Below are 12,688 nucleotides of genomic sequence, written 5' to 3'. Positions count from 1 at the left end.
ATCTATCTATCTATCTATCTATCTATCTATCTATCTATCTATCTATCTATCTATCTATCTATCTATCTATCTATCTATCTATCTATCTATCTATCTATCTATCTATCTATCTTAGAGATGCTATAGTTGGACAATGAATTGGGCCAAGAATTAAATAGGTTGTGACATAGGATGTGTTTAGAAAATAGAACAGTGATTTTTAATGATCCCAAGCATCTTCCTGAAGAAAAGACCCATTTAAAAAAAACACCAATATTCTTCTGATTGTATGGCTGCAAGTTATTAATTGTTATAGACTTGGAAGACATAATGTTTCTGGTTATTCCAGGCAGTGGAGACACAGATGACGAGCAGTAGTAAACTATGGCATGTTACTGATGAAATATTGTGCATTGGAATCAATATTAAAGATATCATCAAAGAAATGTATGACTAAAAAGGAAGTGGGTTGGTCATGTAGCAATAGTGATAATTGATATTTATGTGATACTTTAAGTTTGCAAAGCATTTAAAAAATATTTGAGTTTCACAGCACCATCACTAAATTAGATATTACCAGTTATTATTACTCCCACTTAACACATCACAAAGGGGGAAGGGAACAACCATTTGTTCCATTTTATTAAGCCACCTACTATGTGACAGGCATTGTGTTAAGAATAGGATATGTAGGTCTTCTTGCCTGGAGGTCTAATACTCTGTCAAACCACACAGTCTCCTAAGAGCAGGAGTCATGGATAACAGATAGGGATAGCCCTCCATCTACAGGGGTCCCTTACAGTTCTGTCCTGGGTCCTCTTCTATTCTCCCTCTATACTAGTTCGCTTCATGTTTTCATAAGGCCCCATGGATTTAATAACCATCTTTATGCAGTGATTTTAAAATCTACCTATCCTGTCCTAATCACTCTTCTGACCTACAATTTTCCATGTTCAGCTGCCTCTCTGACATCTTGAAATGGACTTCTGGTAGATATTTTAAACTCAGTATGTCCCCAAAAGAACTTGTTATTCCCCCCTCCCCAAATCTTCTTCTCCTACCTTCCTTATTACTGCAGAGGGGGACATCCTCCTCCTAGTCCCTCAGGCTCACAACATAGGAGTCACCATAGGGGTAACTCCTAGGATTCATAGGTTCATACCTCACTATCCCTCACACCCCCCCCCAATCTAAACTGTTGCCAAGGCCTGCCAATTTTACCTTTGCTACATCTCTTTAATAATCCCCCTTCTCCCCTTTGACTCTGCCACCCATTAGAGCAGGCCCTCATCACCTCACTCCTTAATTATTGGAATAGTTTGCTGGTGGGTCAGTCTGCCTCAAGTCTCTCCCCACTCCAATCCATCCTCTATTCAAATCACTAAAGTGATTTTTCCTAAAACATATCATGTCCTCCTCTCCCCCGCCCCCCAAAAGAAACTCCAGTGGCTTCCTATGGCTTTTTAGGAACAAACACAAAATCCTCATTCAAAGACTTTCATAACCAGTTCCCTCCTACCTTTCTAATCTTCTTATACCTTTCTCCCCAACATGTACTCTTTGATCTAGTGACACTAGTCTCCTGACTGTTCCACCAAAAAGAGATTCCATTTCTTGGCTTTTGGTATTCTCTCTGACTGTCCCTCATGCCTGGAATGCTCTCCCCTCTCCTTTCAGACTACTGATTGCCTGTCTGGCTTCTTTTCAGTCCTAACTAAAATCCCACCTTCCAGAGGAAGCTTTCTCTGACACCTCTTAATTTCAGTGCTTTTCTTCTTTTAATTATTTCCTATGTGTGGCACAGCAGATAGAGCTTCAGGCCTGGAGTCTGGAAAACTCATCTTCCCCAGGTAAAATGTGACCTCAGACACTTACTATCTATGTGACTCTGGGCAAGACACTTAACCCTGTTTGCCTCAGTTTCCTCATCTGTAAAATAAACTGGAGAAGAAATGGCAAAATTACAAGTGTTGCTGCCTTAGAAGAATCAGTACGGAAAGACATGTTAAGGGATTCTTGTTTCTGGCAAGGGTTTAAAGAAGCCTCTGAGGTCCTACCTTCATCTGAAATTCTATGGTTCTAATTCTCATCACATCCTCAGCAGAGTTTGGAATGGTACAATGAATGAGGAATGTTAATAGGCACCTCAGACAGAAAATACAAAAGTACTGTGTTGCAACATCAGAATTTGTTACTGTCATTAAACTCTTTTGGAAATTGAGAAACTGATAACTGATATAGCTGAATGCACCAAAGGTTTCAGTCTGAGTCATATATATGATAAAATGATATTCAACTCAAACCAGATTAAATAGGGAGAAAGCATTGAAATTAAAAATCACAGGATCTGAATTCAAATTCCAGTTCCAACATTTACTACTTATTTATGTGACCTTGGGTAGGTTACTTAGACCCTCTGTAGCTCATTTTCCTCTTCTGTAAATTAGGGGATTGGGCTAGGTGGCCTCTAAGACTCTTCTGGCTCTAAATCTCTGATCCTCAGACTCTGCGCAACCTCTCTGGGAGCTTTACCTGGAAGAAGTTCCTTCGAGGTCAAAGACTGGGGATTTCTGGGTAATAGCTTTATGCCTAGGTGTGGAAGCTTCTTCAAATGACCATGCTCATGACCAGAGGAGGGTTACATTTATAAAAATGGTCTCTTAATGATGTTAAAATTGTATTACTTCCAGCATGGATTTCCTTGCTTGCTTCCAAATCTGGTTGATTCCAGTTGTTCTTCCTTACTTAATCTTCTTAAGGAACATTTTTTTCCCCTCATAGAACCCAGTAACTCAAAATTGCCACATGGAAAAAAAAATTGCATCAAAAGCTTGGGTAAGGGTTTGACACCCTAGTTATATAGATGATTAATGACTGAAGGCTGAAGGACATTCCCCAAAAGAGAATTGGTAAAAAGACCTCAACAAGCCATTTTCAAAAGAACTACAATAAATAACCATCTGAAAGAATATTCCAAATTACTAATAATAAGAGAATTATAAATCAAAACAACCCTGAGATTTCATTGTACATCCAACAGATTCAAGACAATGTCAGAAGATTGGAGTAGCTGCTGTTGGGGGGTTGTGAGGGACAGGCAAACTAATGAATTCTTGTTAGTGTAGTACCGTACCTTAAGTAGAGCTGTTGAAGTCTAGGAGTGCTGGGACCCTGAAATTCAAGGCAAATGACGCAGGTCCTGCCTCAAATGAATTCGACCCAAGCCTTCTTTCAGCCAAAGACAAGGTTTATTAGAACACCAGTTGGGGTGGGCGAGATTTTAAGAATCCACACTTTTGGCTAGATTTTAACAATCTGAGCATTTGTATTGCTAATGCAAAATTCAAAGGAATCTAAGCATTTTAATGGAGGCAAGATGGATCTTTTACACCAAAGCTGGGAACAGAGAAGGGGTCTAGATGGAATTTAGGAGTGTGTGTAGGGCCAGCTGCAGACTATGAGGACTTCAAGGAAAGGGCAGTTAATGAACTGGAAAGGGCCAGTTGCCCCAGGTGAAAACCAGGGACTGGGACCACATGGGAAAGTCCAGGGGCTTGTCCTTTTTGGGGGTTCCAGATCCCCAAAACATGGTCTTTTATTTTTGGGGGGATCCCATCCCCATCAGAGCCATGAATTGGCACAACCATTCTGGAAGACAATTTGGAATTACGCAAATAAAGGGGCTATCATGTCTATACCTTTCGACTCAGAGATTCCACTTCTAGGCATATACCCCAAGGAGACAAAAGAAAGGCACCATATACACAAAATTATTTCTTGCAGAACTTTTTGTGGTGTCAAAGAACTAGAAGGAAAGCAGATGCTGATTAATCAGGGAAATGGCTAAGCAAATTGTGATACTGGGATATGATGGAATATTACTGTGCTGTAGGAAATAATGAGCGTGAGGAAAATAGAAAAATGTGGAAAGACTCACATGAACTAAGGCACAGTGAAATAAGAAAGGCCAGGATGATGCACACTGATGATGGCAATGTAAATGGAAGGAACAAAGACAAAACAACCAAAATGTAATGCTTTAAAGGTTTAAATAACAAGGTTGGCCCCAAAGAGAATATATGAGAATACTCATCTCACACCTCCATTGTAGGGGGTAAGAGTCCTTTGGCATGAAATATTGTATATATGTCAGATTTTTTTCTACATATTAAAAAGTTTTCATATTTTTTCTTCTTGCTTTAGTTTTCTTTTCATTACTTTTAAAAGGTCTTTACTATAATGGATAAGATAGCTTCCTGGGAGGAGGGGAAATCTAGGTATTTAAACAACATAATAAAATATATTTTTTTTAAAAAAAGGAGTAGGTGATTTGGGAGCCTCTGGACTTTCCTCTTTCTTTATTTTATGATATCGCTTTCTTGTTTTTCACATAGCTAATTTTTTACTGTGCCCTGGAGAGGGAGGGCACTTTCTTATTCTGATTTAAATAAACAACTGGAACTTGGGGCTATGGTATCTCAACAGGGCCTGACCAATCTACTCTATCATGTCACTCCTCTACTCCATAAACTCCAGGGGCTCCCTGGTGACTCTAGGATAAAATAATATAGGCTGCATCATCAGGGCAGGTGTGTGGCACAGTGCAGGAAATGTAAAGATATGGTAAACGCTGCCTATGCGACCTTTCTGTCATTCAAATGCTTCACACTATTCTGGTGTGATTCTTCCATTGCATCCTGGGCCATCTCTAGTCATCCTGATGAATATCTGGTCACTGGAAGCAGATAGCTCTGGAGGAGAAAGTGAGGCTGGTGATCTTGCACAGCCCTCCTTCCCTCCCTCAACTACAAGTCATGTCATCATCTCCCTGATGCCATGGTCCTCTTCTAGAATGAAGGGCAAACACAACCCTATGTAATGGGCTTTAGCCTGGGTTGCAGAGTTCAGATGAATGAAGTCATCACAGGAGACCTTGGTTTTTAAGACCCTTCACAACTTAGCTCCAATTTATCTTTTCAGTCTTATTATGAACCAATACCCTGTGGTCCAGCCAAACTTATCTTCTGGTTGTCCTTACACATGACACTCCATCTCTCATCTCTGTGTCTTTGCAATAGCCATCTCTTATCTTTGGAATTTGACTCCTTCCTCATGTAGAATGTTTCACCTCACCACCATATTTCCAAGAATCCTTCAATCCTAACTCCTTCATCTTAACTTACCTATCATCTACATGAATGATTTCCTGATCTCCATAGCTGCTAATGTCCTCTTTAGTACAAACTTTTGTTGTTCAGTCATTTCAGTCGTGTCCAACTCTTTGTGACCCCATTTGGGGTTTTCTTGGAAAAGATGCTGGAGTGTTTTTGTCATTTCCTTCTCCAGTTCATTTTACAGACGAAGAAACTGAGGCAAATAGGGTCAAGTGATTTGCTTAGGGTTACACAGTAAGTGTCTGACACCAGAATTGAACTCAGGAAGATAACTCCAGGGCTGGTACTCTATCCACTGTACCACCCAGGGGTCCTTAGCATAAACCACCTTGCTTTTATTTTCTATTTTTTTCAGAATATGCTATTTATATACATGTATGTTGTCTTTCTTGATAGACTGTGACCTCCTTGGTGTCAGAGTATATTTCATTTTTGTCTTTGTATTTCCAGTACCTAACGCAATGCCTGGCACATAATCAGTACTTAATAAATGCTTTTTGACTGATTTTTTTTTTGGAGATTATTATAATAATCTGGGTATGAAGGAATGGAAAGCCTCACCTAGCTTGACCACATCCTTGAAGATGGAATTATGAAAAATAATAGTTTATCTATGAGGTTTTAAAGAAAAAAATACTAAAGCATGAATAACCTAACTCAAATAAAGATAAAAAAAATCTTTTCTTTCTGTAATGTGTTTCAAATCCAAATCCAGGTGAATTGTGCAGTCCAAAAGGTCCATTATACTAGAAGGGATGGAGAATTTAACACCTTTTGAAGCAGCTTCTTCTACGGGGTGTCCCTAAAGTCTGGACACATAGGAAATCTCATTAACTATGCATGTTTTCAAGAAATGAAATAAGTGAAATTTTCAACAACATTTTATTTAATTAGCATAAATTTTAGCCATGACAATTTCATATGGAATAAAAGCTTTCATTAGCTATTGGGGACCATTTTCCATATAGATGAGATTAATTTAATTTAATTAATGAGATTTCCTGTGTCTCCTATGTCTTCCTATGAAATCTCATTTATGTTAATTAAATAAAATGTTGTTGAAAATTCATTCATGGGATGTCTAGGTGTCGCAATGAATAGAGCACTGGCCCTGGAGTCAGGAGGACCTGACTTAAAATTCGGCCTCTGACCTTGGGCAAGTCACTTAACCCCAACTGCCCTTCCCTCCCTCCTCCAAAAAAAAAAGAGAAAATTTAATTCATTTCATTTCTTGAAAATATGCATAGTTAATGAGATTTCCTATGTGTCAAGACTTTAGGGACACCTTGCATTTTTTTTTCCTAATTGTTTTTCCTGTCATCAAGACTAAATTTGCATCTTTACAACTTTCACTTGTAGCCACCACTTCTGCATTCCGAGGAATCACTCCTTCCCAGGAAAACCTTTCCCATTTTTGCAGATCGCTAACTGCCTCAGATAAGTCTTTTTTTCTTCTAGGCTAAACATCCTCCTCCCAGTAGAAAGTTGAACTCTTTAAGGCAGGGGCTGTTTTGTCTTTTGTCTTTAAAGCCCCAGGGCTGAGTACTAAGTCTCACATAATAGGCAGGTAATAAGTCTTTGTTTATTTGAATTAAAGAAAGAAAACTTTCTCCTCCTTTGGAAAGCATGGCAGGCTCTGCTCAAATGGAGAAGATGTAGATTTTGGTTTTTTCTTTTCTCATCTAAGACTTAATATGTAGAATAAATAAAAAAGCCATTCAATGACAGGTGAACCCAAGAATTAAGGGCTCCCTAGGCAGGAAACATCCTTGGGCCCCTTTCTTCAGTTTGCTTACCTCTTAAATACCTTTTGTCTTTCCTATACACTTTCACTCTTCAGTATTCTATAACCTGGCAGCTCTGGTCTCATTTTACCCATCTTCCCCTTTATATTTTACTGCAGTGGCTAGCCACTTTCACCTTGCTCGTGAGATGGATGTGAATGATACACTCAGAACTCACCTCCCATTTCCTATTTCTTAGCTCTCCTGACATTCATACAGAAACCCAGTTCCTGGAGCAGCTGCCTGGGCGGCCTCCTAAGAGCAGCAAGTCACGTCCATGTAGGAAAAAGTCATTTTTCTCTTGTAGGGGAAGAGAGGAATAGGGCAGCTAGTGAAAGTGCCTCACTGGGGATGAGAAGGAAAAAACTGGGGTCATCAACAATTTTGCAATGAAATTCAGTATTGGGGGAAGGCTAATGTGTAGACTCCAAGCCTAAGGAGGTGGTGTGGGTGATCTCAAGTCACTTTCAACCTCAAGTGCCATAATGGAAACAGTCAAACTTTCTCCTTAAAGGAGAGAAGGGAATAAACAACAAGGCTGACTTCACAGGTGACTGAAGATGTGTGAAGAGATGGATACATTTCTACCTAAGCGTTTGTCATGCCCCCTCAGCTTAACTACACGTGTGTTCAGAATCCTATAAGCTTTCATCAGTGTAGTTTAAGTGACATATAAAATCAAAAGCATAGGAAATTTAATTAAAATAGAATAGTAAGATAAATAACAAGGAATTAAGGCATATAGTAAATATTACTTGTGCCTACACACAAGTTTGTCCAACATACACAAACAACATAGTGGAAGAGGGATACATTGTTGAGATTTAGAATCTGAAACCTGTTGACTTAATTAGTCCCCCCCTTTTATTTTATTTTAAATTTCTTTTTTGCTTTTTGGAGGGAGGAAGGCAGGACAATTGGGGTTAAGTGACTTTCGCAAGGTCGCATGGCTAGTGAGTGTTAAGTGTCTGAGGCTGGATTTGAACTCTAGGGCTAGTGCTCTATTCACGGTGCCACTTAGCCGCCCCCAATTAGCTTCCCTTTTAACCTCATTTAGTAGACCAAAGAGCTATGATTCCTTGAGTTGAGACAAAAACTGAAACTTCTCGCTGTAGCTAGTTATCATATTCCAGATGGGATATCAGAATTCACAATGCCATAACCAGATGTATGCTGGATAATGTCACCATACTGACATTATGTGGGCTGACACACAGCCATCTGGGAAATGTAGCCCAGAGAATTTTCCCCAATAAATAAGGTTCTCTCATCTCCTAAGTATTGTAGGAAGTGGTGTCCATAAACAAGTCCTCTGCATCATATTATTTCAAAGGTTATTCTCAACTGTGCACAACTTTGTTCCTAATCATTAACTAGAGATGAACTGATTGTTGTGCCTCATTTTAACAATTTATTTTTATTTTAAGTAGAAATTCCTACTTGAGCATACTAATGTACTAATCTTTGTTGTAAGACATTCCCAGTTTTGGAAAGCCTAGCCTACCTATCTGCATCTTCTCCAACTTACTTGATTTGCAAGCACAAACCCATAAACTGATAGTTAATGCTGACGCAGAATGAAGGGTGATAGATAAAAGCACAACATCATGATGGAGACAGGATGCCCAGATCAGGCAATTCCATTTCTCCTAGTTTTGTCTCTGGTATTTACACAAAAATGTGTAAATCTTACATGTCCACTCACCAAGTGTTTGAAGAAAACTCATAAGCCTCCTGAAGTCTTCTGAATTATCTTAACCATTCTTCATTTAACCTGATTTCACATCCCTTCACAATCCTAATTGCCTACCTCTGAAAATATATATTTGTCAATGCTCTTCCTAAAACCTGATTCTCAGATCTGGAAGCAAAGTTTCAGATGTTATTTGACCACAGTGGAGCATGGCCATTGAGAAGAGTAGGTGGAACATAGAAAGAAAACTTACTGGAAAACAGATTTCATCTCAATATAAAGAGTACCCTAAAAATCAGAGCCATTCAAAAGAAAAAGGCTGACTGGAGAATTTCCCATCTTAAGAGGTCTTTAGAGGGAGGCACAGTTATTACTTGTGATCAGTCAACTATGCTTATAGAAATAGCAATAATATGAATAAGGATGGTGCCCTATGCCATGGCCACAGCTTTCATCCTTATACTTGACCTATTGTACAACCATGTGCTGTTGGTAGGAAGGGAGACTTCATGAGAGCAGGAATGGTCATTCTCCTCCCCTTTTTATAGATGAGAATCAGAAGCTCTTTACTCATACTAATTAGGAAGGAAATGATAAACAATTTAGAATTGCCTTTAAGCTGATACAAGGTAAAGTATATGTTAGTGGATTCTTTGTTTAGAATGTTGTCTAAAATAAAAAGGGTGGGGAGGGGAAGGAGTTATTCCTGTTCTGTCATGATAGCCCCTTTCTAACCAACAGTATGAGTTGGCACAACACCCCAAGGTTAAGGGTTAATCTGCAGATTGTAGCCATGGTATAGTCCTTATCTATCATTACCATGATTTGGTCAAGTATTGATTAAGTTGGTGTCTGGTCAATTTTCCCCAATGGTTAGCTAGGTAGCAGTGGACTATAGAACACTGGGTTTGGAGTCTTCTAGAAAACTTGAATTCAAATTCAATCTCAGATACTAGCTGCATTAACCTGAAGGAGTCACTTAATTGCTCAGTTTACTCACCTGTAAAATTGGGATAATAGTAACAGCTACCTCCTAGGATTGTTGTGAAGATAAAATGAGACAATATTTGTAAAGTGCTTTGTAAACCTTAAAGCTCTATGTTGTTATTGGTTGGAGTAGGTTGGTAATGTGATTAAGATTTGATCCTAATGAGAGTAGTGGACATGGGAGGATAGAAGAAAGAGAATGGACATCTTCTCTGATATAGAAGACATTGAACATTCTTATTCTGGGGAGAAATCTTTTTGGATTGGGGGCCCACTTTTCTGGTCACTACCAGAAACAGTTGCTGATCACCAACAGACAGATAAGCAGAAGAACTTTGGGAATGGCAGTACGCTACCACCACTGGTTCTTGCTTCTAGGTCAGCCTTTGTAACCATTATCTGGGGAAACAACTCCTGTGAAGAAGCAGCCAGCCTTCTGCCAACGAACTGCCCTTCACAGGACAACCTAGATGCCAGCCTACCTGAGGCAGCAAGAAAACTCAAGGGAGAGATAGGAGGTAACTTGTGTGCCAGGCAAATCAAACCACCATTACCACCATCTTGACTACCATTTCCCCTCAGACCTTGATTGAAATAGCCTTGAACCTAAATTCAAGAGCCTTGGCAATACCAAATGTTCAAAGCACTGTATAAACGTACACCATCACCTCCACTACTACCACTACCACCACTGCCTTCATCCTCCTCCTCCTCCTCATTGATTAAGAAGAATTTGGTAATATGAGTGGATATATAATTCCAGAAAAAATGTAAATAGTCCCATTATTGTTTTTGCTGGTTCCATTACTACTCTATTATTATGTTCAGTTTTGAGCAGCCTATTTTAGGAGGTACATGAGCAAACTGGAGTATGTCCAAAGGAGGGCAAGCAGAATGGTGAGTAAATTTGAACCATTGTCTGTCATATGAGGATTGGTTGAAGAAACTGGGGAAATTTAACTTGGAGAAGAGAAGACTTAGGTAAAACAAAAGAGAAGAAGAAGAAAAAAAAGAAGTTTCAGTCAAAGGGAACAATTAACTTTTGTTTTTAAAGGTGAAGTCTCACCATCTTGGTCAGGCTGGAAGTATAGGGGCTACTCATGGAACCAATCCCACTGCTGATTGTTATGGAAGATTTGACCTACTTGTTTAAGAAGCTGGGCTTGCTTCTGAGCTACAGTTTCCCTATTCTTATAACAAGAATGAAAAATATTCTTATTACCTACTCTACAGAGCTGTTCTAAGACTCCAATAAGATAATGTATGTAAAACACTTTGTAAAGTCCCATGTCAATATGAACTATTATTGTTTTGTCATCATCTTGGCTCTTCCTTCAGGTTCTTAGGGAATCTGTGTCCCCTTCTGAATTTATACATAGGGCAAAGTGCTTTTTTCAAATTGTTCATTAATTCGTTCAGTGCCTATTATTATGTTATCTATTGGAGTGAAGTAGATAAGCACTGCACATGGAGTCAGGGGACCTTAGTTCAAATCCTACCTTTGATACCCTGTTAAGGTGATCGTGGACGAGGCACCTTTCTGTGCCATATTGGGGAAAAGGGTGGAAATGGTCACATCATACTCTTTGCTGATCATATCACCCAGCAGGCATGGTGTTCAGTTTTGAGTATTATCTGCAAAAAGGAATGACAATATTGTACTGCCAATCTTCCAGGACTGTTGTGATGAAAATGCTTTGTGAAATTTAAAATGCTTTAGAAATGTAAGCTATTCTTGTTATTTTAAACATTTTGTTGTTTTTTCTTTTCCATCTAAACTTTTTGTGGTCCTCCCACGGAGTCCAGAACAAAGTTAGGCAAGCAATATGTTCTCATTAACTGCTTTTTGAAATTTGCTAATGGGTTCTTATTTGAATTTGGATGGTGCAAATCAGTATTTTCAGGGTCTGCACACTCTTAAGTGAAGCTGATTATAGACTTTCTAAGCCTGGAGGGCAGAGAGATCAGGCCCTAGGATGTGGCAGCCTCTTTCAACCCCTACAATGTTCAGCATCTCCAGAGTTTCAGTGAACCGGAAGACTTAGAGTCCTCCCCTTTTCAATCCTTACTGGATCCCCTCCCCCCCATCCTTATCCACTAGTATCTGATTTATTTTCTTCTACATAAGGACATCAAGGAATGAGCTTGGTGAATAAAACTTGGATGACTTTGAGCATTTCGACTGGGGTCGCCTCCTCTGGGTTGGTCAGATCACTTACCCTCTCCCTTCCTGACTTAACCAGGAGGTTGTCTTTGAGGCATTAGCCTGGGAATATCTGGCTTTTCTGTTTTTTTTTTTTTTTTCCTTTCTCAAATTTGAAACTTCTTCCACCAGAAGATTTATTCTTTTCCAGGAAAAAGATGTGATCATAAAGCAGCTTTCTTACCCATTTCGTTTTTTATTGTAAGTGGATTTCTAATAAGTGAATTGGAACATTCAGAATACCCTCACTTCCATTTCCATTCTCATCCCCATTTCTGCTTGCACCTCCCTCCCCCCTTCCCCAACAGAACTTGATATAAAAAGACTGCTTTAGACACAGAAATTCTCATGAATTGCAAGTTTATTAGCTTAGGGCAAAACAGGAAGATGGTAGTACAGAACTAGGGTGAAGAGGTTGAGCGGGTCTGTAGATGGGATGATTACATTTCCCAGTCGGGTGAAACATTTCAACAGGTGTTGGAAGGGGCAGCTGAAAGGAGAACCTTTCGTTTTAGAGGCTGAGGAAGAATTGAAGGCATTTGGTAAAACTTAAGGCAATATCATGAGACTTGTAAACCTTTAGGCTACAGCAAGAACAAACTTGTTGCTCATTCCTCTGGGTGCCGGGCAGGATGGTTTACTTGGTTGGCCAGCAAGGTGCCTGCTTCTGCTGGGTCTGGTGGGCCACTGGCACTCCCTTGCCACCCCCGGAGGAGCCTCCGCTGCTCCCCCCGGAGCCACCCCCGCAGCCAGAGGAGCCGCCGCCGCTGCCGCCGCCGCCGCCGCAGTAGTAGCCACCACCGCTGGAGCCACCGCCGGAGCCGCCGCCACAGCCGCCGCCGCCGCCGCTGGGGTAGCAGCCCCCACT

At 40.0% G+C, this 12,688-nt stretch overlaps 1 protein-coding gene across 1 annotated transcript in view; it reads right to left on the bottom strand.

Moving 5' to 3' along the window:
• Window positions 1–12,163: 12,163 nt before the first annotated feature.
• LORICRIN (loricrin cornified envelope precursor protein) overlaps window positions 12,164–12,688 on the bottom strand; it is a 3,350-nt gene continuing 2,825 nt past the window's right edge. The window contains exon 2 of the mRNA XM_069078098.1: window positions 12,164–12,688. This exon is cut by the window's right edge and continues 679 nt beyond it. Coding sequence (XP_068934199.1) covers window positions 12,458–12,688 — 231 coding nt within the window. The 3' untranslated portion in view covers window positions 12,164–12,457.

Source organism: Petaurus breviceps, unplaced genomic scaffold (genome assembly GCF_028583685.1).
Source record: "Petaurus breviceps papuanus isolate PSGF00001 unplaced genomic scaffold, PetGlider_PUasm1.0 91023, whole genome shotgun sequence".
In the NCBI taxonomy this organism is placed as follows: Eukaryota; Metazoa; Chordata; class Mammalia; order Diprotodontia; family Petauridae; genus Petaurus; species Petaurus breviceps.
This window is presented reverse-complemented; position numbering and strand designations above follow the sequence as displayed.